Raw genomic sequence first — 26,780 nt, forward strand, 5'->3', positions numbered from 1 at the left:
TGGAATGTTGGCCTTCATTGCGAGAGGGATGGAGTACAAAAGCAGGGAGGTCCTGCTGCAACTGTATAGGGTATTGGTAAGGCCGCACCTGGAGTACTGCGTGCAGTTTTGGTCACCTTACTTAAGGAAGGATATACTGGCTTTGGAGGGGGTACAGAGACGATTCACTAGGCTGATTCCAGAGATGAGGGGGTTACCTTATGATGATAGATTGAGTAGATGGGTCTTTACTCGTTGGAGTTCAGAAGGATGAGGGGTGATCTTATAGAAACATTTAAAATAATGAAAGGGATAGACAAGATAGAGGCGGAGAGGTTGTTTCCACTGGTCGGGGAGACTAGAACTAGGGGGCACAGCCTCAAAATACGGTGGAGCCAATTTAAAACCGAGTTGAGAAGGAATTTCTTCTCCCAGAGGGTTGTGAATCTGTGGAATTCTCTGCCCAAGGAAGCAGTTGAGGCTAGCTCATTGAATATATTCAAGCCACAGCTGGATAGATTTTTAACCAATAAGGGAATTAAGGGTTATGGGGAGCGGGCCGGTAAGTGGAGCTGAGTCCACGGCCAGATCAGCCATGATCTTATTGAATGGCGGAGCAGGCTCGAGGGGCTAGATGGCCTACTCCTGTTCCTAATTCTTATGTTCTTATGTTCTTATTTTGTATCAGTCTTTACGGTAGAGGACAGTAACAATATTCCAACAGTGGATAGTCGAGGGGCTATAGGTGGGGGGGAGGAACTTAACACAATCACAATCACTAAGGAGGTGGTAATCAGTAAGATAATGAGACTAAAGGCAAATAAATCCCCTGGACCTGATGACTTGCATCCTAGGGTCTTAAGAGAAGTAGCGGCAGGGATTGTGAATGCATTGGTTGTAATTGACCAAAATTCCCTGGATTCTGGAGAGGTTCCAGCAGATTGGAAAACTGCAAATGTAACGCCCCGATTTAAAAAAGGAGGCAGACAAAAAGCAGGAAACTAAAGACCAGTTAGCCTAACATCTGTGATTGGGAAAATGTTGGAGTCCATTATTAAAGAAGCAGTAGCAGGACATTTGGAAAAGCAAAATTTGGTCAGGATTTATGAAGGGGAAGTTATGTTTGACACATTTGCTGGAGCTCTTTAAGGATTTAACGGACAGGGTGGATAAAGGGGAACCAGTGGATGTGGTGTACTTAGACTTCCAGAAGGCATTTGACAAGGTGCCACATAAAAGGTTACTGCACAAGATAAAAGTTCACGGGGTTGGGAGAAATATATTAGCATAGATAGAGGATTGGCTAACTCACCGAGAACAGAGAGTCGGGATAAATGGTTCATTCTCTGGTTGGCAACCAGTAACTAGTGGGGTGCCACAGGGATCAGTGCTGGGACCCCAACTATTTACAATCTATATTAACGACTTGGAAGAAGGGACTGAGCGTAACATAGCCAAGTTTGCTGACGATACAAAGATGGGAGGAAAAGCAATGTGTGAAGACACAAAAAAATCTGCAAAAGGATATAGATAGACTAAGTGAGGGGGCAAAAATTTGGCAGATGGAGTACAATGTTGGAAAGTGAGGTCATGCACTTTGGCAGAAAAATCAAAGAGCAAGTTATTATTTAAATGGAGAAAGATTACAAAGTGCCACAGTGCAGCGGGACCTGGGGGTACCTGTGCATGAAACACAAAAAGATTGTATGCAGGTACAGCAAGTGATCAGGATGGACACTGGTATCTTGGTCTTTATTGCAAAGGGGATGGAGTATAAAAGCAGCTATATAAGGTATTGGTGAGGCCACACCTGGAATACTGCGTGCAGTTTTGGTTTCCATATTTACGAAAGGATATACTTGCTTTGGAGGCAGTTCAGAGGAGGTTCACTAGGTTGATTCTGGGGATGAGGGGGTTGACTTATGAGGAAAGGTTGAGTAGGTTGGGCCTCTACTCATTGGAATTGAGAAGACTGAGAGGTGATCTTATCGAGATGGATAAGAATATGAGGGGGCTTGACAAGGTGGATGCAGAGAGAATGTTTCCACTGATGGGGGAGACTAGAACTAGAGGGCACGATCTTAGAATAAGAGGTCACCCATTTAAAACTGAGATGAGGAGAAATTTTTTCTCTCTGAGGGTTATGAATCTGTGGAATTCACTGCCTCAGAGAGCTGTGGAAGCTGGGACATTGAATAAATTTAAGACAGAAATAGACTGTTTCTTAATCGATAAAGGGTTATGGGGAGCGGGCAGGGAAGTGGAGCTGAGTCCATGATCAGATCAGCCATGATCTTATTGAATGGCGGAGCAGACTCGAGGGGCCGTATGGCCTACTCCTGCTCCTATTTCTTATGTTCTTATAAATAGAAACTTACGAAAATGACAGATGTGAAAAGACCAACTGGTTCATCCAGCCTGTCCCATACAGTTGTGATGTCTTATGCAGGGTACGATTGTTCAGTGTATGATCCGGCAACCTGTTCCACAGATCCACTATTGTCTGGGAGTAGAACTGTCTAACATCCAACCTAGTTCTGCCCTCGCAAAACTAAGCGTGATCCTGGTCCTCCCTAACCTATCCAATTGAAAGAATCGGTCCATGTAAATCACCAACCCCCGCCCCCCCCAATTATTTTATAATCCTCGATCAAATCACCCCCAACTCTGTGCTTTTCTAAAGTACAAGGAACCCAGATCTTTGAGCCTACCTGGGTGCTTAACATGTTTTAACCTGGGAATCCACCTTGCTTTCCTCCTCTGCAATCGTTCCAAAATCTCAATAACCCCACCATGTGAGGAGACAATATTCCAACTGATGCCTAAACAGGGTCTTGTACAAGGACAAAATGAAACATGGTTTGCTTTGTAGTGAATGCAACTTGGAACCCTGTGATGATAGATTGTTACACTGATTGGAGAGACAACACTGAGACAGCACAAACATAAGATAACACAAAAAGAATTAAAGAGGAAGGGGCTAGAAAAAATGATTTAGAGTGATAAAAATGTGGAATTTGTTGTTGAAGCCATAAAATCTTTGAAAGAGAAATTGGAGTGTTGCTTGAAAATCATCATAGGCAATCCCTTGGGGTCGAGGATGACTTGCTTCCACACTAAAAATGAGTTCACCTGTGACTGAAGAGTCCGATGCGGGACCTACAATCTCAGTCACAGGTGGGGCAGACAGTGGTTGGAAGAATGGGTAGGTGGGTTACCTCAATTGCCAAGCGCTCCTTCCGCTGTCGACACTTGGCTTCAGTTTGCTCTCGGCAAAGAGACTCGAAGTGTTCAGCACCTTCCTGGATGTTTTTCCTCCACTTTGGGCGGTCTTGGGTCAGGGATTCCCAGGTGTCGGTGGGGATGTTACATTTTTTTAAAGGAGGCTTTGAGGGTGTCCTTGAAGCGTTTCCTCTGCCCACCTGGGACTCGCTTGCTATGTCGGAGCTCCAAGTAGAGCGCTTGTTTTGGGAGTCTGGTGTCAGGCATGCGAACGATGTGACCCGTCCAGCGGAGCTGATCGAGCGTGGTTAGTGCTTCGATGCTGGGAATGTTGGCCGGAGCGAGGACACTGATGTTGGTGCGCCTATCCTGCCAGTGGATTTGCATATCCTGCCAGTGGATTTGCAGGATCTTGCGGAGGCAGCATTGGTGGTACTTCTCCAGTGTTTTGAGGTGCCTGCTATACATAGTCCATGTCACTGAGCCATATAGGAGGGCGGGTATCACCACTACTCTGTAGACCATGAACTTGGTGCCGGGTTTGAGGTCTGGATTTTACTCTCTTCCTTAGGCGACCGAAGGCTGCACTGGAACACTGAAGGCGGTATTGTACCTCGTCGTCGATGTCTTCCCTTGTTGACGGTAGGCTCCCGAGGTATGGAAAATGGTCCACGTTGTCCAAGGCCTCGTCGTGGCTTTTGATAACCGGGGGGCAGTGCTGTGTGGCAGGGGCAGATTGGTGGAGGATCTTTGTCTTACGGATGTTTAGTGTAAGGCCTATGCTCTCATATGCCTCGGTGGAGATGTTGACGATGGCTTGGAGTTCGGCCTCCGAGTGTACGCAGACACAAGCGTCATTGGTGAGGATCACAGAAGGACAAATATAAAGCTTCATGGCAACACCCTCGCTCCAAGCACTGGCAATCTGCTAGACTACATCATCGTCCGAGCGAGGAACCGCAAAGACGTGTGCATCACCCGCGCACGTCATGATGGGAGCTGACGACTGCTGGACAGACCACCACCTAATTCAGATGGTTGGTGGAGAAAGCTCAAGAAATCCAGCAGCTAGCCAACAACCATGACGTGCGTGGATTCTTCAGTGCAATCAAGACCACCTACGGCCCAAGCACCCAAGGCCCTACCCCACTACTGGCCAAGAACGGAGAGGTGCTCATCAAGGACAGAGAGGTGCTCATCAAGGACAGAGAGGCAGTCAGTACCAGCTGGAAGGAGCACTTCGAGGATCTCCTTAACCGAGAATCTGTCTTCGACGTAAGTGTCCTCAACTTCATCCCATAGCATGCCACCCACTACCATCTCAGCATAACCCCAGCCCGGCACGAGGTTGAAAAGGCCATCCGACAACTGAAGAACAAAAGTCATCAGAAGCAGATGGAATCCCCGCCGAAGCACTAAAACATGGCGAGAAGCACTGCTGGCGTGGATTCATGACCTCATCTTTCTTATCTAGAAAAAGGAGATCGTGCCAGGAGATCTCGGAGACGCTGTAATCGTGACCATCTTCAAGAAAGGTGACAAGTCCGACTGTGGTAATTGCAGAGGAATCTCCCTGCTGTCGACCACCGGGAAAGTCATCGCAAGAATCCTCTTGAATCGCCTTCTCCCTGTGGCTGAAGAGCTCCTCCTAGAGTCACAATGCGGATTCCGCCCGCTTAGGGGCATAATGGACATGATCTTCACCGCGCAGCAGATACAAGAGAAATGCAGGGAATAGCACAAACCTTTGTACATGGCCTTCTTTGACCTCACAAAAACCTTCGACACATTCAACCGTGAGGGACTATGGAGTGTCCTCCTCAGATTTAGCTGCCCTCAAAAGTTTGTCACCATTCTTCGCCTGCTCCACGATGACATGCAAGCTGTGATCCTGCTTGAAAAATCCTGCTGGAGATTATGGGGAGCAAGTAGACGCGTGGGAATAGACTGGCTTGCAGATGTGGAGAAAAATACAGGCGCAGACATGTGATGGGTTAAATGTCCATTTCTGTGCTATATAATTCTGTGATTCACATTTTCCACCAGCAGCCTATATCTCCCCATTACCAAAATCACGAGTCTAGCAATACTAAAGGTGCTTTATTTAATTTTAAAAACCAAAATCCACAGATAACCCAGTGTAGTTGTGGGCCATACAGAACAGAAGGTTCTATGGTTTGGTTCCTATGCTACTGGAGCTGATCTCAGCTGGATTAGCAATTGGGATGCTATAATTTTTCTTTCGTTCCTTGGGCTGAGGGTGTAGGTAGGGGGTAATTGATTAGTGTACTGATATCCTATGACTTCTGGCAAGTGTGCATGTGTGTGGATATTACGAGAGCAGGATGGAGCTGACACTCAATGTTGAGTTTGTGCAAATAGAGCAAGATATTGGAGCATAACCAGTGCATTCAGGTGAAGAACAGAGAACATTGGCAAAAAAGAGGATTAAACAGATTGTTCAAGAATGGTTTGAATAACAATTTGGTAACATTAACTTTTTATATTATAGGATATTTCTTGAGGTGAAGAGTAATACTAAAACACCAGAGAGTTTACATTGGAAGTAGTTTGGCTTTGCGTTAGGCAATGATGAGGCAGTTTATCGGAGTGGAAGTGACATGTTTCTGATGCTGCTATTAGTGAAATGGGAGTTTCTTTCATAGAAAAACACGTACAGTATTGTGTGGGAGAAACCAAAAAAGGGAACAGTGATGTCGAGAAAAGGTGAAATGTTACTGGAAACTTGTAATACTCGTCACACGATATTTAATTCTATTTGGTTAGATTACGTGACCAAAAATGACATTCCACAAAAAATGAACCTTTTAATTAGTTTAGCTGAGGAGAGGACCCTGTAAATATGTTTCCTGGAGGAGGGGGAAGTAAATGCAAGTTGTTGCATTTATATAGTGCCATTTGTGTCCTCGGGATGTCTTGGAAAGCACTTCATAGCCAATGAATTGCTTTTGAAGTGTAGTCACTTGTCTTATAGGCAAATGCAAACAGCAGCCAATTTTCACACAAGGTCTAATAAACAACTTACTTGGATAAATGAGTTAATCTGTTGTTTTGGAGGTGTTGATTGAACCAGGATACCAGGAAATTTCCACAGCTGTTCTTCAAATAATACCAGATTTTGCAGCCGCTTGAACAGGTAGACGGGACCTGAGTTTACTGTTTCATCCAAAAGCAGGTACCTCTGACAATGCAGCATTCCTTAATACTGCAAAAACTTCCCACAGGGTGGTGGGGGGGGGGGAAGTCTGTGTTGCCTAAATTGTGTGCTCATCCCTGGAGTGGATCTTAAAAGTGCTGTGATTGTGCTAAGCTGGGTATGCCTATGATTGGCTGGATTGCTTGTCTGACATCAGTAGACTTAGTGGGTAAGTAATTGAGTCTAGAGGGATGGTAATGGCTTTGGTGGCCTACTAGATCTCTGCCCAGAAAGACATGGGACAAGACCAGAATGTGTGCTGGAATCTGTTATTGTCACTATATTTCCACCAGCACTTATCTGACCGAATCAGGGGAATGTAAGCAGTTTTTTTAAAGAGTGCAGTATGTGCAGTGGAGTACTTTTGACCTAGCATTCTCGGCCCCAGACACTGAAGTTGTGTAGGTCCACTTCCATTGTTCCCTTGGAAGTGGGTGGCCTTGTGCAAGCTTTTTGTTTTTGATGACATGAAGAGTAATATTGCTCAGAGGCATAAGTCTGTGTTCCAGAACACCATATCCATTGTGGCAGTTTGTGCTGCACAGACATGTCCCAGAGGGTGTCGTAGGATCTTGATTCAGCCGAAGAAATCTTCGTGGAGAAGATCTCTCATTTCACTGATGTCTTTCTCATGTCATGCCTTGGGTGCCACTTATGGCAAGAGCCTCTGAAAGTCCCATAGTGGAGATTGAGCTAAAAACAGGAAATGCTGGAAATCTCAGCGGGTCAGGCAGCATCTGTGGAGAGAAGCAGAGCTAACGTTTCGTGTCGATGACCCTTCGTCAGAACGGGCCAGTAAAAGATTCCAGCATCTGCAATATTTTGCTTTTTGTATTAAACCAGTCACCAGTTCTGACGAAGGGTCATCGACACGAAACGTTAGCTCTGCTGCCTGACCCGCTGAGATTTCTAGCACTTTCTGTTTTTATTTCAGATTCCAGCATCCGCAGTATTTTGCTTTTGTGGAGACTGAGCTGATGGGCCTGGGGAAAATTCAATGCATGTTTATATTTAGTCTGCCAGTGAGTGATGATATTTGTGTTTCTGGGCTCCAGCTGACCTTTTCTGATGGTCAGGAACGACAGGCTGTTCATTGGAGTCAGCTGGGCTGTTCTGGCATCCAGCCTTCAGTCAGTGAGGGTAACTCTGAATCGGCCACTTGCCTCGATCCTAAACCTTGTTGGGAATAGTGACCTGTACCTCAAATACGAAGATTTACTGTGACAGTAAAAGATGGATTTTAGCCAGCTACTGTAAGCTTTACTGCATTTTAATCCTTCATGATTGGATGTACCTAGAATCATAGAGTGATACAGCATAGAAGGAGGTCATTCGGCCCATCGTGCCTGCGGCAGCTCTTTGAACTATCCAATTAGTCCCAGTCCTCTGCTCTTTCCCTATAGCCCTGTAAATTTGTTCCCTTCATGTATATCCAATTCCCTTTTGAAAGTTACCTGAATCTGCTTCCACCACCCTTATAGGCATTGTATTCCAGATCACAACTCCCTGCGTTTATTTTTTTTTAATCCTCATGTCGCCTCTGGTTCATTTGCCAATCACCTTAAATCTGTGTCCTGTGGTTACCACCCTTCTGCCACTGGAAACGGCTTCTTCTTATTTACTCTATCAAAACCGTTCGTGATTTTGAAAACCTCCTATCAAATCTCCTCTTAACCTTCTCTGCTCTAAGGAGAACAAGCCGAGCTTCTCCAGTCTGTCTCCATAACTGAAGCCCCTCATCCCTGGTACCATTCCAGCAAATCTCTTCTGTACCCTCTCTGAGGACTTGACATCCTTTCTATAGTGTGGTGTCCAGGATTGAATACAATACTCCAGTTGATGTCTAACTAGTGTTTTAGATAGGTTTAGCACTACTTCCTTGCTTTTGTACTCTGTGCCTCTATTAATAAAGTCAAGCATCCCATATACTTTTTTAACAGTCTTAACTTGTCCTGCCACCTTCAAAGATTTGTGTATATACACCCCCAGGTCTCTCTGTTCCTGCACCCTCGTTAAAATTGTACCATTTAGTTGCCTCTCTTCATTCTTCCTACCAAAATGTATCACTTGACACTTCTCTGCGTTAAATTTCATCTGTCACGTGCCCACCCATTTCACCAGCCTACCTATATCCTCCTGAGGTCGGTTACTATCCACCTCATTGTTTACTACTTTTCCGAGTTTTGTGTCTTCTGCAAACTTTGAAATGATATCCTGTATTCCCAAATCAGGTCATTAATATATATCAAAAAGAGCAGTGGTCCTAATACTGACCCCTGGGGAACACCACCATACTTCCCTTGGAGTTGTACCTATTTTTAACATACCAATTGCCTCCCCTCCTGTCCTGAAAGCTGATTCTTGCTTAGGCTATGGTTCAGGCACCCATCCAAGCAGAAGCCGAGACAGCACATGTAGACATACCATTCGACCATTTGGGCAATCGGAGCTGAGCCTCATCCTGTCTTTGCCTTAATGCCACACAGTTTCACTTTCCATTAGAAGTCACTAGATTGCAAGTGGGAACCTGGCCAATTATTTTTTTAAAACCCCCATTTCTTCCTTACTCCTGAGGTGCTGCTTGTAACTGAGATCAGCTAAGTCCGCTTGGACTGGGAGTAAAGCTGTGGTCTTCTGATCTGTATGCATAAGAACATAAGAAATAGGAACAGGAGTAGGCCATACGGCCCCTCAAGCCTGCTCCGCCATTCAATAAGATCATGACTGATCTGATCATGGACTCAGCTCCACTTCCCCACCCGTTCCCCATATCCCCTTATCGATTAAGAAACCGTCTATTTCTGTCTTAAATTTATTCAGTGTCCCAGCTTCCACAGCTCTCTGAGGCAGCGAATTCCACAGATTCACAACCCTCTGAGAGAAGAAATTTCTCATTTCTGTTTTAAATGGGCGGCCCCTTATTCTAAGATTGTGCCCTCTAGTTCGAGTCTTCCCCCATCAGTGGAAACATCCTCTCTGCATCCACCCTATCAAGCCCATTCATAATCTTATAAGTCTTGATAAGATTACCTGAATTCCAATGAGTAGAGGCCCAACCTACTCAACCTTTCCTCATAAGTCAACCACCTCATCCCCGGAATCAACCTAGTGAACCTTCTCTGAACTGTTTCCAAAGCAAGTATATCCTTTCGTAAATATGGAAACCAAAACTGCATGCAGTATTCCAGGTGTGGCCTCACCAATACCTTATATAGTTGTAGTAAGACTTCCCTGCTTTTATACTCCATCCCCTTTGCAATAAAGGCCAAGATACCATTGGCCTTCCTGATCACTTGCTGTACCTGCATGCTATCCTTTTGTGTTTCATGCACAAGTACCCCCAGGTCCTGCTGTAGTGCAGCACTTTGCAATCTTTCTCCATTTAAATAATAACTTGCTCTTTGATTTTTTTCTGCCAAAGTGCATGACCTCACACTTTCCAACATTGTACTCCATCTGCCAAATTTTTACCCACTCACTTAGCCTGTTTATGTCCTTTTGCAGATTTTTTGTGTCCTCACACATTGCTTTTCCTCCCATCTTTGTATCATCAGCAAACTTGGCTATGTTACACTCAGTCCCTTCTTCCAAGTCGTTAATATAGATTGTAAATAGTTGGGGTCCCAGCACTGATCCCTGTGGCACCCCACTAGTTACTGGTTGCCAACCATAGAATTAACCAATTATCCCAACTCTCTGTTCTCTGTTAGTTAGCCAATCCTCTATCCATGCTAATATATTACCCCCAACCCTGTGAACTTTTATCTTGTGCAGTAACCTTTTATGTGGCACCTTGTCAAATGCCTTCTGGAAGTCCAAATACACCACATCCACTGGTTCCCCTTTATCCATCCTGTTCGTTACATCCTCAAAGAACTGCACCAAATTTGTCAAACATGACTTCCCCTTCATAAATCTATGTTGACTCTGCCTGACCGAATTTTGCTTTTCCAAATGTCCTGCTACTGCTTCTTCAATAATGGACTCCAACATTTTCCCAACCACAGATGTTAGGCTAACTGGTCGATAGTTTCCTGCTTTTTGTCTGCTTCCTTTTTTAAATAGGGGCGTTTCATTTGCAGTTTTCCAATCTGCTGGGACCTCAAAATTTTGGTAAATTACAACCAATGTATCCACAATCCCTGCCACTACTTCTCTTAAGACCCTAGGATGCAAGCCATCAGGTCCAGGGGATTTATCTGCCTTTAGTTCCATTATCTTACTGAGTACTGTTGTGTATCTGTAAAGCATGCACTCTCATGTTCCGCCACCAGGGAGCGCATCCTTTGAAGTCCCAAGGGATCCCAGCATCCCTTGGGAGCACTGTATATAAGCCGGCCCCTAAGGCCTGTTCCTCACTCTGGAGTGTCTTAATAAAGACTGAGGTGACTATTACTTTAATAACCTCCCTGTGTGCAGTCTCATCTGTGTTAGGAACACAATAACCAGCGACGAGTATACGAATCCAACGCAAAGATGCAGCAAACTGTGGGCATCCTGGAAAAGTTCTCGGAAGGTGAGGACTGGGAAGCCTATGTCGAATGGCTAGACCAGTACTTTGCAGCCAACGAGCTGGACGGAGAAGGAAGTGTTGCAAAAAGGAGAGCGATCCTCCTCATGGTCTGCTGGGCACCGACCTACAACCTCATGAAGAATCTTCTGGCTCCGGTGAAACCCACAGATAAGTCGTATGAGGAGCTGTGTACACTGATTCGGGAGCATCGTAACCCGAGGAAGAGCATGCTGATGGCGCGGTATCGGTTCTACACGTGCCAGTGATCTGAAGGTCAGGAAGTGGCGAGCTACATCGCCGAGCTAAGGCGACTTGCAGGACAATGTGAGTGTGATGGCTACCTGGAGCAAATGCTCCGAGACTTTTTTGTACTGGGCATTGGCCACGAGAACACCCGACGAAAACTTTTGACTGTAGAGACACCAACCCTCAGTAAGGCCATTGCGATAGTACATGCGTTTATGTCCACCAGTGATAACACCAAACAAATCTCTCAGCACATAAGTGCTAGCAATGTTCATAAATTAACTGGAACTGTGTTTGCGAGCAGAAATGTACAGGGCAGAAACCACGAGTCTGCAACTGCCAGCAGGCCTCAGGTGACACAGATGACTCAGAGTCCGCAACAAAGGATGAACGCAAGGCAATTCACATCTTGTTGGCATTGTGGAGACTTCCATTCATGCCGCTTCAAAGGGTATGTTTGCAAGAGCTGTGGAACAATGGGGCACCTCCAGAGAGCTTGCAGACGAGCTGCAAGCTCTGCAAAACCTGCTAACCACCACGTGGCAGAGGAAGATCGGTCCATGGTGGATCAAAGCAAGTTCGAGCCTCAGAGAGAGGAGGCAGATGCTGAAGTACATTGGGTGCGCACATTTGACGAAAGGTCCACCTATAATGCTAAATGTAAAATTGATTGGCTTACCCATAGCCATGGAACTGGATACTGGAGCTAGCCAATCCATCATGAGTAAAAAGATGTTTGAGAGACTGTGGTGCAACAAGGTACTCAGACCAGCCCTGAGCCCCATCCACACGAAACTGAGAACGTACACCAAAGAGCTCATCACTGTCCTGGGCAGCGCCATGGTCAAGGTCACCTACGAGGGCACGGTGCACGAACTGCCACTCTGCATTGTCCCAGGCGATGGCCCCACACTGCTTGGAAGGAGCTGGCTGGGCAAAATCCGCTGGAACTGGGATGACATCCGAGTGCTATCACATGTCGATGAGGCCTAATGTGCCCAGGTTCTTAACAAATTTCCTTCCCTTTTTGAGCCAGGCATTGGAAACTTTTCCGGGGCGAAGGTGCGGATCCACTTGGTCCAAGGGGCACGACATAATTCACCACAAGGCGCGAGCGGTACCTCACATGATATGAGAGAGCGTGGAAATCGAGCTGGACAGGCTGCAATGTGAGGGCATCATCTCCCCAGTGGAATTCAGCGAGTGGGCCAGCCCGATTGTTCCAGTACTCAAAAGTGATGACACGGTCAGGATTTGCGACGATTATCAAGTAACTCTTAATCGTTTCTCGCTACAGGACCAATACCCGCTACCTAAACAGACGACCTATTTGCGACGCTGGCAGGAGGCAAGACATTCACCAAGCTCGACCTGACTTCAGCCTACATGACGCAGGAGCTGGAGGAGTCTTCGAAGGGCCTCACCTGCATCAACACGCACAAGGGACTGTTCATCGACAACAGATGCCCGTTTGGAATTCGGTTGGCTGCAGCGATCTTCCAGAGAAACATGAAGAGCCTACTCAAGTCGATACCACGCACGGTGGTTTTTCAGGACAATATTTGGTCACGGGTCGGGACACCGTCGAGCACCTACAAAACCTGGAGGAGGTCCTCCAGCGATTGGATCGCGTAGGGCTGCGGCTGAAGAGGTCGAAATGCGTCTTCATGGCAACAGAAGTGGAATTTTTGGGGAGAAAGATCGCGGCGGACAGCATTCGACCCACAGACGCCAAGACAGAGGCTATCAGGAACGCGCCCAGGGCACAGAACGTCATGGAGCTGTGGTCGTTCCTGGGACTCCTCAACTATTTTGGTAACTTCCTACTGGGGTTAAGCACCCTCCTAGAGCCCCTATATGTGTTATTGCGTAAAGGTGAGAACTGGGTATGGAAAAAAAGCCAAGTAATTACTTTTGAGAAAGCCAGAAACATTTTATGCTCCAACAAGCTGCTTGTATTGTATAACCCGTGTAAAAGATTTGTGCTAGCATGTGATGCGTCGTCGTACGGAGTCAGGTGTGTATTACAACAAGCTAACGTTGTGGGGAAGTTGCAACCTGTCGCCTATGCCTCCAGGAGCTTGTCTAAGGCCGAGAGAGCCTCCAGCATGATTGAGAAAGAGGCATTAGCGTGTGTGTTCGGGGTAAAGAAAATGCATCAGTATCTGTTTGGCCTCAAATTTGAGCTGGAAACTGATCACATGCCCCTCATATCCCTGTTCGCTGAAAACAAGGGGATAAATACTAATGCCTCAGCCCGCATACAAAGGTGGGCACTCACGCTATTAGTGTATAATTATATCATCCGCCACAGGCCAAGCACTGAGAACTGTGCGGATGCTCTCAGTCGGCCACCATTGCCCACCACGGGGGTGGAAATGGCGCAGCCTGCTAACTTGTTGATGGTGGCGCAGCCCGCAGACTTGTTGATGGTCATGGAAGCGTTTGAAAATGATAAATCACCTGTCACGGCCCGCCAGATTAGGACTTGGACCAGCCAAGATCCTCTGCTGTCCCTAGTAAAAAACTGTGTACTGCATGGGAGCTGGGCCAGCATCCCCGTTAAAATGCAAGAGCTAATCAAGCTGTTCCAGCGGCGAAAGGACGAGCTGTCCATTCAGGCAGACTGCCTGTTGTGGGGTAATCGCGTAGTGCTACCCAAAAAGAGCAGGGAGACTTTCATCTCGATCTCCACGGCGCACACCCGGGTATAGTAATGATGAAAGCGATAGCCAGATCCCACGTGTGGTGGCCCGGTATCGACTCTGACTTAGAGTCCTGTGTACGGCAATGCAGCGTGTCTGCTCAGTTGAGCAACGCGCCCAGAGAGGCATCACTAAGTTTGTGGTCCTGGCCCTCCAGACCATGGTCAAGGATCCATGTCGACTATGCGGGCCCGTTTCTCAGTAATATGTTCCTGGTGGTGGTGGATGCTTTTTCAAAATGGATTGAATGTGAAATAATGTCGGGAAGCACCGCCACCGCCACCATTGAAAGCCTGAGGGCCATGTTTGCCACCCACGGCCTGCCTGACATAATGGTCAGTGACAACAGGCCATGTTTTACCAGTGCCGAATTTAAAGAATTCATGACCCACAATGGGATCAAACATGTAACCTCGGCCCCATTTAAACCAGCATCCAATGGGCAGGCAGAGCGGGCAGTACAAACCATCAAACAGAGCCTTAAACGAGTCACAGAAGGCTCACTCCAAACCCGCCTGTCCCGAGTACTGCTCAGCTACCGCACGAGATCCCACTCACTCACAGGGGTGCCCCCGGATGAGCTACTCATGAAAAGGACACTTAAAACCAGACTCTCGCTGGTTCACCCCAACCTGCATGATCAGGTAGAGAGCAGGCAGCAGCAACAAAATGTAAACGATGGTCGCGCCACTGTGTCACGGGAAATTAGATCTGAATGACCCTGTGTATGTGGTAATCTATGGACATGGTCCCAAGTGGATCCTGGGCACGGTGATAGCTAAAGAAGGGAATAGGGTGTTTGTAATCAAACTAGACAATGGACAAATTTGCAGAAAGCACCTGGACCAAACGAGGCTGTGGTTCACAGACTGCCCTGAACAACCCACAGCAGACACCACCTTTTACGAGCCCACAACACACCCAAAGGATCAACGACACCACCCCGGAGCTGGAAGTTGAACCCATCACGCCCAACAGCCCAGCAAGGCCAGGCTCACCCAGCAGTCCTGCAGGGCCAACAACACGCCAGCCCAGCGAGGGCACAGCCAACACACCAGAACAGACATTTGTACCGAGGAGGTCCACCAGGGAAAGAAAGGCTCCCAACCGCCTCACCTTGTAAATAGTTTTCACTTTGACTTTGGGGGAGGAGTGATGTTGTGTATCTGTAAAGCATGCACTCCCATGTTCCGCCACCAGGGAGCGCATCCCCTGAAGTCCCAAGGGATCCCAGGATCCCTTGGGAGCACTGTATATAAGCCGGCCCCTAAGGCCTGTTCCTCACTCTGGAGTGTCTTAATAAAGACTGAGGTCAATGTTACTTTAACCTCCCTGTGTGCAGTCTCATCTGTGTTAGGAACACAATAAGTACCTCCTCCTTTGTAATTGTGATTGTGTTAAGTTCCTCCCCCCTATAGCCCCTCAATTATCCACTGTCAGAATACTGTTAGTGTCCTCTACCGTAAAGACTGATACAAAATATTTGTTCAGAGTTTTTGCCATCTCCATGTTCCCCATTACTAATTCCCCGGTCTCGTCACCCAACATTTACTTTAGGCACCCTTTTCCTTATTATATACCTATAGAAACTCTTGGTGTTTTTATGTTTTGCGCTACTTTACTTTCATAGTCTATTGTCCCTTTCTTAATCATTTTTTTTAGTCGTTCTTTATTGGCTTTTAAAAGCTTCCCAGTCTTCTGTCCTCCCACTAGTTTTGGCCACTTTGTATTGTATGTCCTTGTTTTTAATTGGATACCGTCCTTTATTTCTTTAGTTCGCCATGGGTGGTTAGTCATGTATGCTACCCTTTAACCTGCTTTTCTGTTTGCAAACCTTTTAGCTGTATTTGCCTCTTATTAAAAATAACTCTTTGTTTTCCCTTGCAGCACCACAGGATTACCTTGTGCAGACTCAGAAGGTTTATGGTGGACTCAGAGTGACCTGCACAGACTGAAAGCTGGATTGAAATTGTTCTAGAGAAGAAAACTTTATTTTTAAAATTTTTCCCTTTTCTAGACCTCTCTTTCCCCTCCCTTATTCAGGTTTGTGGGTGCACCTGTCGTTGCACATGGGTATATCTGATAACCGGCCACTTGTTGAAGGCTCTCCACACCAAACCCAAACTTGCCTCCCTTTTTTCTGATGCTGACAGCCCTGCTGTATATTTCCAATATTTACCATTTCTTTCAAAGTCCATACAGTTCGTTTATGATGGGCTCTCAAAATAAAGATCGGCATTGCAGGCAGCCCCAGGCTTTGAATTGACAATCTGGGTAGAATGAAATATTTTACTGGTTACAGTCTGCCCTAAAGCTAGTTTTCTTAAAACTAAATGTTGAGATTCCTTTCATATACTCAATCATATTTGTGTTTATAGAATTCTGTAATATTATATGCATGTAAACTGGTAGGTGGAGACCATATTTTTTTCATATTGCAAAAATAAATCCTGACAGCTAACTCAGTCCCAATGTTTTTTTTTTGATTATGGTTCGGTCTTTCATTGTTCTTCCCTCATGCTCATTTCTCATCTGTCTGACAACAGCTCCTCCTTTTCTTTGATAATGCTTTATTTATTTTTTTATCAAACAATGCTTGTTTTGAGTTTTATCTTCTCTTCCCATGGCTCTAGCTGGTATGGATTCACCCTTGCCTTTTTCTTTCCCTCTGAGAAAATTGCAAATCTAATGTGTATAAGGTAGAACACAACCAGATTATTGCTACCAAAATGCATTGATGCCCCAGCCAATTTAGGGTTGCTAACCAGAAAAAGTGCAGGATTGAGGCAAGAAGTGGGATCATTGCTAGAGTGCAGAGCTCTGCTGGTGAAAAACTGAGGGTGAATAAGAAAAAGTTAACATGTTAAATGATTACTTCCTGGGAGTATTCGCTACAAGACAGCCTAATAGCATGCCATCATAGACTATTCTATAACTGGCTTCAAAGTCATGTGAAATGAGATAATAAACATGCTTAAAACTAAAAGCCGTGAGAGGGGAGAATGAGAAGTTCCCGAGGATGCTGAGACACTGCATGGAATCCCTAAATTGTTGATGGACATTATGGGGGGGAAGGGGAGGGAAAAAGTGCATCCAGGGTAGGATCCTCCGGGTTGAAAATAAGGCACTTGGCTGCCTACTTCCATGAAAAGTGCCCAAACTATCAATCTCTTAGTTTTAATTGGCAAATTCATGGAATCAATTAGGAAAATGTTTTTCATCGCCTATATGAAAACTACCTTGTTAAATGGCAGTCAACATTCTTTCAGAAGGGAGAGTTTTACCTGACCAACCTCTTGAGGTATTTGAGGCTGTGACATCCCAAATTGACATTGGAAATCCTCACACTGTACTTGGTGGCTCAGGGATCAGAGCTGGGCCCCTATCATTTTTAATCTACAGAATATGCTGGACTCGGAAGCAATGTCACAGATGTTAAACTGAATAAGCAGTTTCATTTTCAAAATTTACAAATCAGAACGATAACAGATGAAAATCCACACCAGCTATTACACCCAAGGATGGGAGATACACAATGAACTAGGTAGGGATGAGGCTGAGATATGAATATTTGTAGACTTAACACTCAGGATGTCCAGTCTTTGCAGAGCAGCAATCAACAAAAGCTGAGCCATGTCTACTCAATTGAATACAATTCTGAGGCTATCATAACTAACTGTATTGTGCTCTGGTCAAGCTGCATAACATAAAAAATAGGAGCAGGAGTAGGCCATATGACTCCCATCATTCAGTAAGATCACGGCTGAACTTCTACATCAACTCCACTTTCTCTGCATATCCCTTGATTCCCTTTATGCCCAAGAACTAGCGATTTCAGTCTTGAATATACTCAACGACTCAGCATCCACAGCCCTCTGGAGTAGAGAATTCCAAAGATTCACAACTATCTGAGTGAAGAAATGTCTCCTCATCTCAGTCCTAAATGGCTGACCCCTTAACCTGAGACTATGACCCCTAGTTCTAGACACTCCAGCCAGGGAAAAGAGCCTCTCAGCATCTACCCTGTCAAGCCCTCTTCAGAATTTTAGACATTTCAATGCGATCACCTCATTCTTCTAAACCCCAGAAAATGAGATAACTTTTATTTATATAGCACCTTTAACATAAAACATTAAATAAAAAAAAATAGAATATTTATATTTAATAATAAATATAGGCCCATTCTACTCCGTCTCTCCTCAGGACAGCCCACTCATCCCAGGAATTAATCTAGTGAACCTTTGTTGCATCCCCTCAAAGGCAAGTATATCCTTCCTTGGGTAAGGAGACCTAAACTACACGTTACTCAGTGTTTTCTCACCAAAGCATTATATAACTGCAGTAAGACTCCTATACTCTTGTACTCCAACCCCCTTGCAATAAAGGGCAACATACTATTTGACTTCCGAACTGCTTGCTGTACCTGCATGTTAACTTTGTGGTACAAGAACGCCCAAATCTCTCTGAATACCATCATTTATAGGGTCTCACCTTTTAAATTAAAAAAAAAAAGCCTTTCCATTCTTCCTACCAAAGTAGAACCGTTCAAACTTCCCCATATTTATACTCCATCTGCCACCTTGTCCAAGCACTTAACTGGAGCACTTGACCAGTCTATATCCATTTGCAGCCTCCTCACAGCTTACTTTCTCACCTAGCTTTATATCATCAGCAAACTTGGATCTATTACACTCTGTCCCCTCAGCTAAGTCATTGAAATAGATTGTAAATAGTTGAAGCCCAAGAACTGATCCTTCCGGACCCCACTAGTTATGCCCTGCCATCCCGAAAATGATCAGTTTATTCCGGCTCTGTTTTCTGTCCTTTAACTAATCCTCAATCTATGCTAATATTACCCCCAAACCCACTTGATTGGTGTATTCCATTTTGATCATTGACAAAGGAACCCCCCCCTCCTAAACCCTGGCTTTGGTGCAGGCCAATCGCCGGAGCAGAAGTCTGAGTTATGAAAAAACTTAAACTCTTCAGCCTTGAAAGGAGGTGAATGAAAGGGGACCAAACCAATATTGCCAAACAAGAGGACCTGGGTATAAACTGATAATAGAAAAAGTCAGGACTAATATGCAAAATGTAAATAGTTTTCCAGGTAAGGTAGTAGAAGCAAAAACATCAGTGTCAGTCAAGAGGCTGTTGGATGTGATGGGGGAAATTTAGAGAGATGGGCCAAATAGTCTCTTGCACTGTACCTATTTTTGAAAAGCTGCATGCTGTTCAGTACTCAGGTCAGTACTATATGCAAATCATTAACTGCATCAAAAGGATCATGCACTAAAATCCTTTTAAAAGTTATGATAAAGCTTTTGCTTACTTCATTACAAGTGTAAAGTGCTATTATACTCCGATACTAAGTTCACCACCCCCATAAAATGAATAATGTAAGAAATCAACATAAATCTTCCAGAGGTAAGTTTTATTGAATACATGTAACATAAATTGTGTAGTAAATTACATTTTTAAATCCTTTTACTACAAATTGGTTACATTTGGCACTAATAATAAACATGAACATTTGTGTAGGGCAGATTTTTTGGTAGTTATAACCTTTACTTCATGCAAACGTCAAACACTAAATTTAAAACATTCGTAAATTGCACACCTTATATGGAACACATTCCAATGCACAGAAATACCAACCCATTCGAAGTTATGTCCATAATCCTGTTTGAAAAGGCACAGAAATCAGTGTCATTACCCTGCGACTCCTAGAGTGCACTCATCATAAAGCTGTGAATGTATTAATTACCTGAATATACACTTCATATTCATACCACTTTCAAAGTATAATCTTTCTGTTCAGTTCTATTGTACAGATCCAATGAAGGCAACACTGCAATATCATAGCAGGTTTTATGCAAAATAGGTTTTAAAGGCCACTTTAAATTAATGCCAAGATGTCATTTACAATGCCATGTATATATGGCGCAAAAATGTTAATGTTGAAGAGATAGCCAATCTTGCAGTGTTATTCCTAGGACTTGGGTAAGTTGTAGTGGTGGGTGTGTAAAATTTTTGCATTGTCTACATTGTGTGGAAAACAGCAACACTTTTGGAATTTGTCCTTTTAATCTTGTGTTGTATCTGGAGACCGCATTTTAAGCTGTACTGGACAGGTTTGCCATTGGTGTTGGTCAAGATGGAACATCGCACAAGAAGGGTATTGCATAATATTATAGCATATTGGGTTAAGTACAATTTTAGCTACCGCGGATTGGTACCAATATGCTAGTAAGCTAGTGACAGCATGGTTTCATTTAGAACTAGCCACTGAAAATAAAGCGCACTTGTTGCAGACAAAGAATAGCTGCTGCTGTGCAGTATTTGTATACATAAACAACTGTAGTGATCTCTCATGAATGCACCCATTTTAATATTCAATTTACATTGTACAAAAGCTGCTTAGACATCAAATAAAACCAAAGCGCACAAGATTTGTGTTGCAACAATGTGAAAATGATTTAAAATCATAGCAGCTTTCTTATATTTATCAATACAATAAAAGATCAGCTCGAGTTAGCTGTTCACTGTGTTCAAAATTAAGAGCATAATTATACCATCCAACACTTGGCACAATTTATCACACATTATCCATACATGTTGCACATTAAAAGGTACTGATTATATAGAGTGCTTAAAAACACATCTGCCTTTGTTTTTTTTCTCAAGGAGACAGAGACACATTTTGTCATTAAGACTTACATTTTGTTTGGGACTACAAACCCAAAGAGTTTTTTTGTTTTACTACAGATAAAAGCCAACATGTTCATTTTGTAAGGAACAGAACAAAAACTAGCTCAAGAAAACAACTGGTCTATTCTAATAAAATATATAAATTATATATATATTTTCACACAATATCAAGCTATCTGTACACAAGCTATCTAAACACAGCGTATCTACTCTACAACAAACTGTATGATCTCTTCAAACAAGTTTCACTGAATATGGTACACTTCTTAGATTATATCTGGGGACGTGTACAAACCCCAGATACGTAGCAAAGAGAAAGCAACTAATCAAGCCAAATCATTTTTACAAATCTTTTACAGGAAAAAAACAGACGTCTTCGAGCTTACGGTTGTAGATGCAGCCAACAAAAGCAGTAACTAGGAGGGTCTCACTGAACACCACTCAAAACATTTTATTGGTGTCTAACTCACATAATGCAGATTTTGCTTAGCTCATTACGCAGATTACTGTCATTCTTGCAACTGGTTGAAGAGACCATCCTACCCTACATTCCTTGTGCAAAAAAAGCCATTCCTAAATTGCACAGGAAGGTCTAATATATTGCCCTTTTGCTGGGTTTCCGAACCTTTGCATAGAACAGGGCAGGCGGGTGAGGGTACAAAATGCTCTGTGTAAATCTAAGGGAAAAAAAATCACATCCTGAATATCAACAATGTTGCTTAAAGCTGCAGCATCCCTTTTTGGCTTCACCAGACAATTTCAAACCTATCCAGAATTTCCTATAGATTTGTATAAGTAGTTATACACAGAGTTCTTTTCGTGCAGTAATTTTTCTGAGCGCCTAGATTAATTCTTCTAAAATTAATTTTTAAAAACTGAAATTCTTTCACTGTCATCCTATAATGTGTTTGAAGAGGCAACGATAGATTTGTAGTCTGATATTCTGCTTAAGTTGACCAAAAGGAGGCTGTAGCTTAAACTTGGCCATATTTCTTTTAAAGAAACACTTCAAAGATTTTCTTTGCAGAGGTAAGGGGTCCTCAACATCCTAATAACTAGAGTTATGCAGGCAATAAGGTTGAAAAATATTGTTTCCATTAAAAGTGACTGATTTTAATTAACAGTGTATACTTCTAAATACTCTGAGTGGTATCACCTCGTCCAGCTGCACAGAATTTAGTCAAATAGAGGCTGGGATATCATCAGGAAAGTACCATGTATTATACACAAAAGATATGCACAAGAAAACAGAATAAAGAATTATTTAAAAATAAATCTCTGAGTCACACAACCCATTTTCTCAAGAGGCTAAATGCGTGATTCCCAATGAGGAGGTAGTGCGAATCCCAGTCCTATACTTGCGTCTGTCCAATATTGATTTCAATTTCACAATTGGGTTTCTAGCTGGAACACTGGGTTAGAGAAAAGCTGAAGATTTCATTGTGTAATAGTGTGTGAAATTTCATACTGTATTCATTGAAAACATCCAGAAGTACAGCTATGGATTCTGTTCTCCAAGATAGGGGAGTATTGAGAGAGCATTTTGAGATATATAACACTATTTTGAAGAACGGGTAGCTACGGGTCTATCACTGGTAATGACAATGGCAGGAGTGATTTTAGGAGATGAATTATGTATCACATAAGAAACGTAGCACAAACAATTGAAGTGTATTGGCTTAAGTGCAATTGTTCCTATAGCATACTGGTACCCAATAGATTATTAACCTTAGCAATTCTACTGAATTAGTTGCCCCACTCATTTTGTTTTTTGTGCACTGGGGGGGACACAGGATGCCATTGAGAATCGGGAAGAAATCAGTGGCATTGACTCGTCTGTGAGTGGAAGATTTGTTGGGCTATAAAAGGGGACAGGTAGGGGAGAAGAGGATGAGAAATATCAGATAACGTGGATCTACAATCTTATAGCGTAAGCACACATGATTAGAACAGGCATAGTAAGTGAAGCTGAAATTTACAAAATGCTGGTGGTTGAGGTTTTAGTCTTAGTTTGACAAGTACAGTGGATAAGTAGCATAGCTATTTTTGCACGTAAAATAGCCTAGTGTAAAAAAGAACCCCTGACTGTTGAGCTACTATTGGAAACAATATTTTTTAATCCTAATAAATACATTACAAATAATGATGCTAATACTGTACACAATATGTGTGCACATCTGAACATGAATTAAAAATTCAGGTCTACAAACTACTGTGCCCAGTAAAAATTCATACATACCCATGGGCTACTCCCAGTGACACATAGTGTCACAAACATTGTGGCAAGATTTGATAAAGCTATTCTACCGATGATAACTGTACATTTAATAAATATTTTTCTACAATCAAGAAAAGAGATACAATTTGTATCAACAAACAAAGGTCATTTCTGATCATTCCAGGCATTGCTGTTTGCTGTATTGAAATGTAAGCTACAAAATTAGTTTTGGTACACAACAAATGATGTGTATTTTTTTTTTTAATCAACTGTCACCAATTTTCTGCACTCCTCTCCTGAAGGTGCTGACTCTTGCTGGGATCTGGTTCCCTAGACAGCAGCAGCCCTTTGGTAACCTCACTGAAGTGGCCGTGATAGTGAAGGCAGCCACAGGGGCGATCAATGCTGAGACCAATCCTGTCCTTAGCCAACACCGACACACATGCACTTTCAACGGGGGTCATTGCTTAGTGATCAGGACCAGGGAGCCTGGCTGATTGTTCCCCTCCCTGCCTCTGAGCCTAATTGTAGTGCCCATACGACCAGCCTGGCTGTTATCAGCCAACTCAACACAGACCAGGGACTGGATGAATTTGCTAGCCATCAGGGGAACAGAATGATGAGTACAGTTTATTAATTAGCTACAGAAAGGCCCACCATTTTGTAGAGATAGTACTATAAAGTTAGTGTACTCTATATAATTAGTGGATACACATTAATTTAAAAGTGTTTACATTTTAGAAACATTAAAAATGTGCACCGACAGAATTGTGAAGTAAAATTTTGTAACAAATTGGTAGTTTTAAACTAAAGTGATGATACTGCCTTCATAGGAAATATAAACAACTACACAGCATTTGCAAGCCATTAGCAAAATGACAGAAACAACCCTGACTGCAGCCTCACATTCCATGTGTTTCATAGTAAGAAACATTTAGGCAGTGTCAGACCTTCTCATGAAGAAACAAAAAGGCCCCTAAAGACCTTCTCAACTTTCATGAAAAACTTTTTTTAATCAACAAGACCTAGCTTGAAACATATCAAGCTCGTCAAATTTCAGCAATATACATTGCTTTTAAAGATAGTGGCACATCAGTGCAGTCTGAAGACAAAATATAATAATGCTTTAAAAAGGTATTTTGGCTGCAAATTTTCCACCCTTAAAAGGAGGTTATGATTTAAAGAAAATAGTTTGACGTGCCATACCTCTTTTGGTTGGGAACCTGAAAAAGGAAATAGATACCTTACGTGAAGTTTGATCATTTGAAACTGTGCAAACCATTTGCAATGTTCAAATATTTATGGGTTTAATTTGCTCCATGCAGTCTTTAGCACCCAGTAAGTTCTTGTCTGCACTATTTGCAACGTCCTGTTTAAAATTACATTTATTTCCACTTGGAACTTGAATTGTACTTTTTAATTTCAAGCTGTATACAATTCATAAATGGGGCACATTTTGAAATTTAGGTTGAAAAGATAACTTTTCAAGAAAAAGTAAAAATTCAAATACATCTTATAACTTGGAAAATTGTAAAAGTCAAAAATAGATGGGTTGTAGCTTTAGAAAAAAATGCAAGGTATTTATTTCCTCTTCAAAGCTGCCTTAACCCCTACAGATAATAGAACGGCATTAAGTTATTTATAACATTCTTAAACCCACTGTGTTAGGCAACATATATTTCACAAATGTTGTGCACTTAAACGGACTTCCGTTTGTTTGTCCTGTCAATACGTAATTGGCCCTCAGCCTTCCAAATAGTTTTTTTACCGTCCAGAACGCAGTTGTTTGGCAACAATCTCTGCAGCAAGATGCTGGGGATCAGTCACATGAGGATTCTTTTCCATTACTGCATGAACTATGTCTGCTGGGAAGATGTTACAAAGGTTTCGATAGGTTTGGTACTGATGTTCTCGGATTGTCAGATGGTCCTGGTGCTCGGTGGGCATCCCTTGCCATGGCAACCGCCAGATCTGCTCAATCTTTTCTGGCATACTTCTGAACATACCAGGTTCATAACTGGGCTGCATCAGATTATTAGTCAACGGGTATGAAGGGTACCTGTAGGAATCTGTGACACATGGCAGGTGGTCCCAGCTAGTGTGTTGCTCTCTGCATAGTGGAGGTCTTCGTTGCCTCATTGGATTACTCTCATACAGTCGTGAGTCAGAAATGCTGTCCAGCCTAGTCATTACCAGGGCCCGCCCTGGCTGGTTATTAGTGGACGGATGAATGTTTTGAGGAACAGGGTAGTCCCCAGGACAACTGGAACGAGCTCCAACAGCAGAATGCTGGATATGAGGAACTAAATGGGAGATGGGCTGTTTACGCTGGGGCTGTTTTGGCTCCTCGGGTCCATAGCTCTGCACTCTTGTTAAAGGTTCGTGATAGCCATGAATGAAAGGCTGGAGCCTATTCTGTGATTGTGGCTGATGGGTTTTCACATTTTCTTCTGGACCTGGATCTACAGTGCCTAGGTATGCCAGGTCACTGTATGAAGAATAGGAATCATTACTTGTAATGCAGGTTTCTGAGTGAGGACTAGTGTTTCTGGGATACAAACCATGATCCGAATCCAACCCATAATAACTGTCATGGTTACGCATACTGTTGATGCTTAAGTTTGAAAACTCACTTATCATAGAGTAATAGCCAGTGTCCAAAGTTGAGTCATATTTTGGATACTGTTCTGTATAACTCACAGGGTTTCCATGGCTGTTGGTTACAAGGATGGGTGGATAATGTAATGTGGATATATGGTCTTGTGAGGATTTCTGGTGAGTGAACTGTTTGGAGCATGGCACTGGGCTGCTTGCAGATCTGGTACTCATGGCACTGGCTGCATGGCATTTATTGGGCTGAAATGCAGGTACACTTGTCGCAGTGATCAAAGAAGGCACAGAGTTAGTCTCGAGTCTGCGAGCTGGTGTCAACCTCTCCTCTGGCTCGCAAACTACAGATCGTATGCTGGGGTCAGACTGGCGCTTTGGAGCCACACGCTTGATCTCGGAGAGGGTTTCTCCTTTCACACCTGATATGGCAATGCCGCATTTTGCCAGGGCTCCTTCGCTCATAGTTTTTACAGCACACAACTTAGCACTGGCACGAAGCTCATCGGCAACTGATCTCTGCGGCTGGTTAACACGTTCTGGATGATAGTATTTACACTTGTGTCCATAAGTGCACTTCTTCCCTGTCAAATCATAACCAGAAACCAAGTAAGATCAAGATTGATAAGCAAACTACCCTTCAACTGACTTATTCATCATCACAAACCTACAAAACAAGGCTATTATCTTTAAAACAATTTACATTATTCCAGGGTCGCTCGATAAGAGTTGGTTTCTACTCCCCTTGTGGTCTAGTAAGTGATGACATCATCACCCAAATCAGAAGAACCGAGGTTCAATCATTTAGATCACTGAGGTAGTGATGTAATCTCAGGTTCCGATTCTGATCATTATCCAACCCATCATAGGCAGTCCCTCGCAATCGAGGAAGACTTGCTACCACTCCTGAAGTGAGTTCTTTGGTGGCTGAACAGTCCAATACGAGAGTCACAGGTGGGACAGATAGTCGTTGAGGGAAAGGGGTGGGTGGGACTGGTTTGCCGCACGCTCTTTCCGCTGTCTGCATTTGATTTCTACATTCTCTCAGCGATGAGACTCGAGGTGCTCAGTGCCCTCCCGGATGCACATCCTCCACTTAGGGCAGTCTTTGGCCAGGGACTCCCAGGTGTCAGTGGGGATGTTGCACTTTATCAGGGAGGCTTTGAGGGTGTCCTTGTAGCGTTTCCACTGCCCACCTTTGGCTCATTTGCCATGAAGGAGCTCCGAGTAGAGCGCTTGCTTTGGGAGTCTCGTGTCTGGCAAGCGGACTATGTGGCCTGCCCAGCGGAGCTGATCAAGTGTGGTCAGTGCTTCAATGCTGGGGATGTTAGCCTGAATGAGGACGCTGATGTTGGTGCGCCTGTC

General features: G+C 43.7%; 2 protein-coding genes across 2 annotated transcripts in view; one reads left to right on the forward strand and one right to left on the reverse strand.

The window, feature by feature from the left end:
* Positions 1-16,343, forward strand: part of las1l (LAS1 like ribosome biogenesis factor) — a 107,248-nt gene extending 90,905 nt beyond the window's left edge. Inside the window, exon 13 of the mRNA XM_070882689.1 lies at positions 15,770-16,343. Coding sequence (XP_070738790.1) covers positions 15,770-15,860 — 91 coding nt within the window. The 3' untranslated portion in view covers positions 15,861-16,343. The remainder of the gene's footprint in view (positions 1-15,769) is intronic.
* A 2,951-nt stretch (positions 16,344-19,294) lies between these two features.
* The window catches only part of zc3h12b (zinc finger CCCH-type containing 12B), a 112,015-nt gene continuing 104,529 nt past the window's right edge, over positions 19,295-26,780 (reverse strand). Inside the window, exon 6 of the mRNA XM_070882690.1 lies at positions 19,295-25,999. Coding sequence (XP_070738791.1) covers positions 24,573-25,999 — 1,427 coding nt within the window. The 3' untranslated portion in view covers positions 19,295-24,572. The remainder of the gene's footprint in view (positions 26,000-26,780) is intronic.

Source organism: Pristiophorus japonicus, chromosome 6 (assembly GCF_044704955.1).
Source record: "Pristiophorus japonicus isolate sPriJap1 chromosome 6, sPriJap1.hap1, whole genome shotgun sequence".
Classification (NCBI taxonomy): Eukaryota; Metazoa; Chordata; class Chondrichthyes; family Pristiophoridae; genus Pristiophorus; species Pristiophorus japonicus.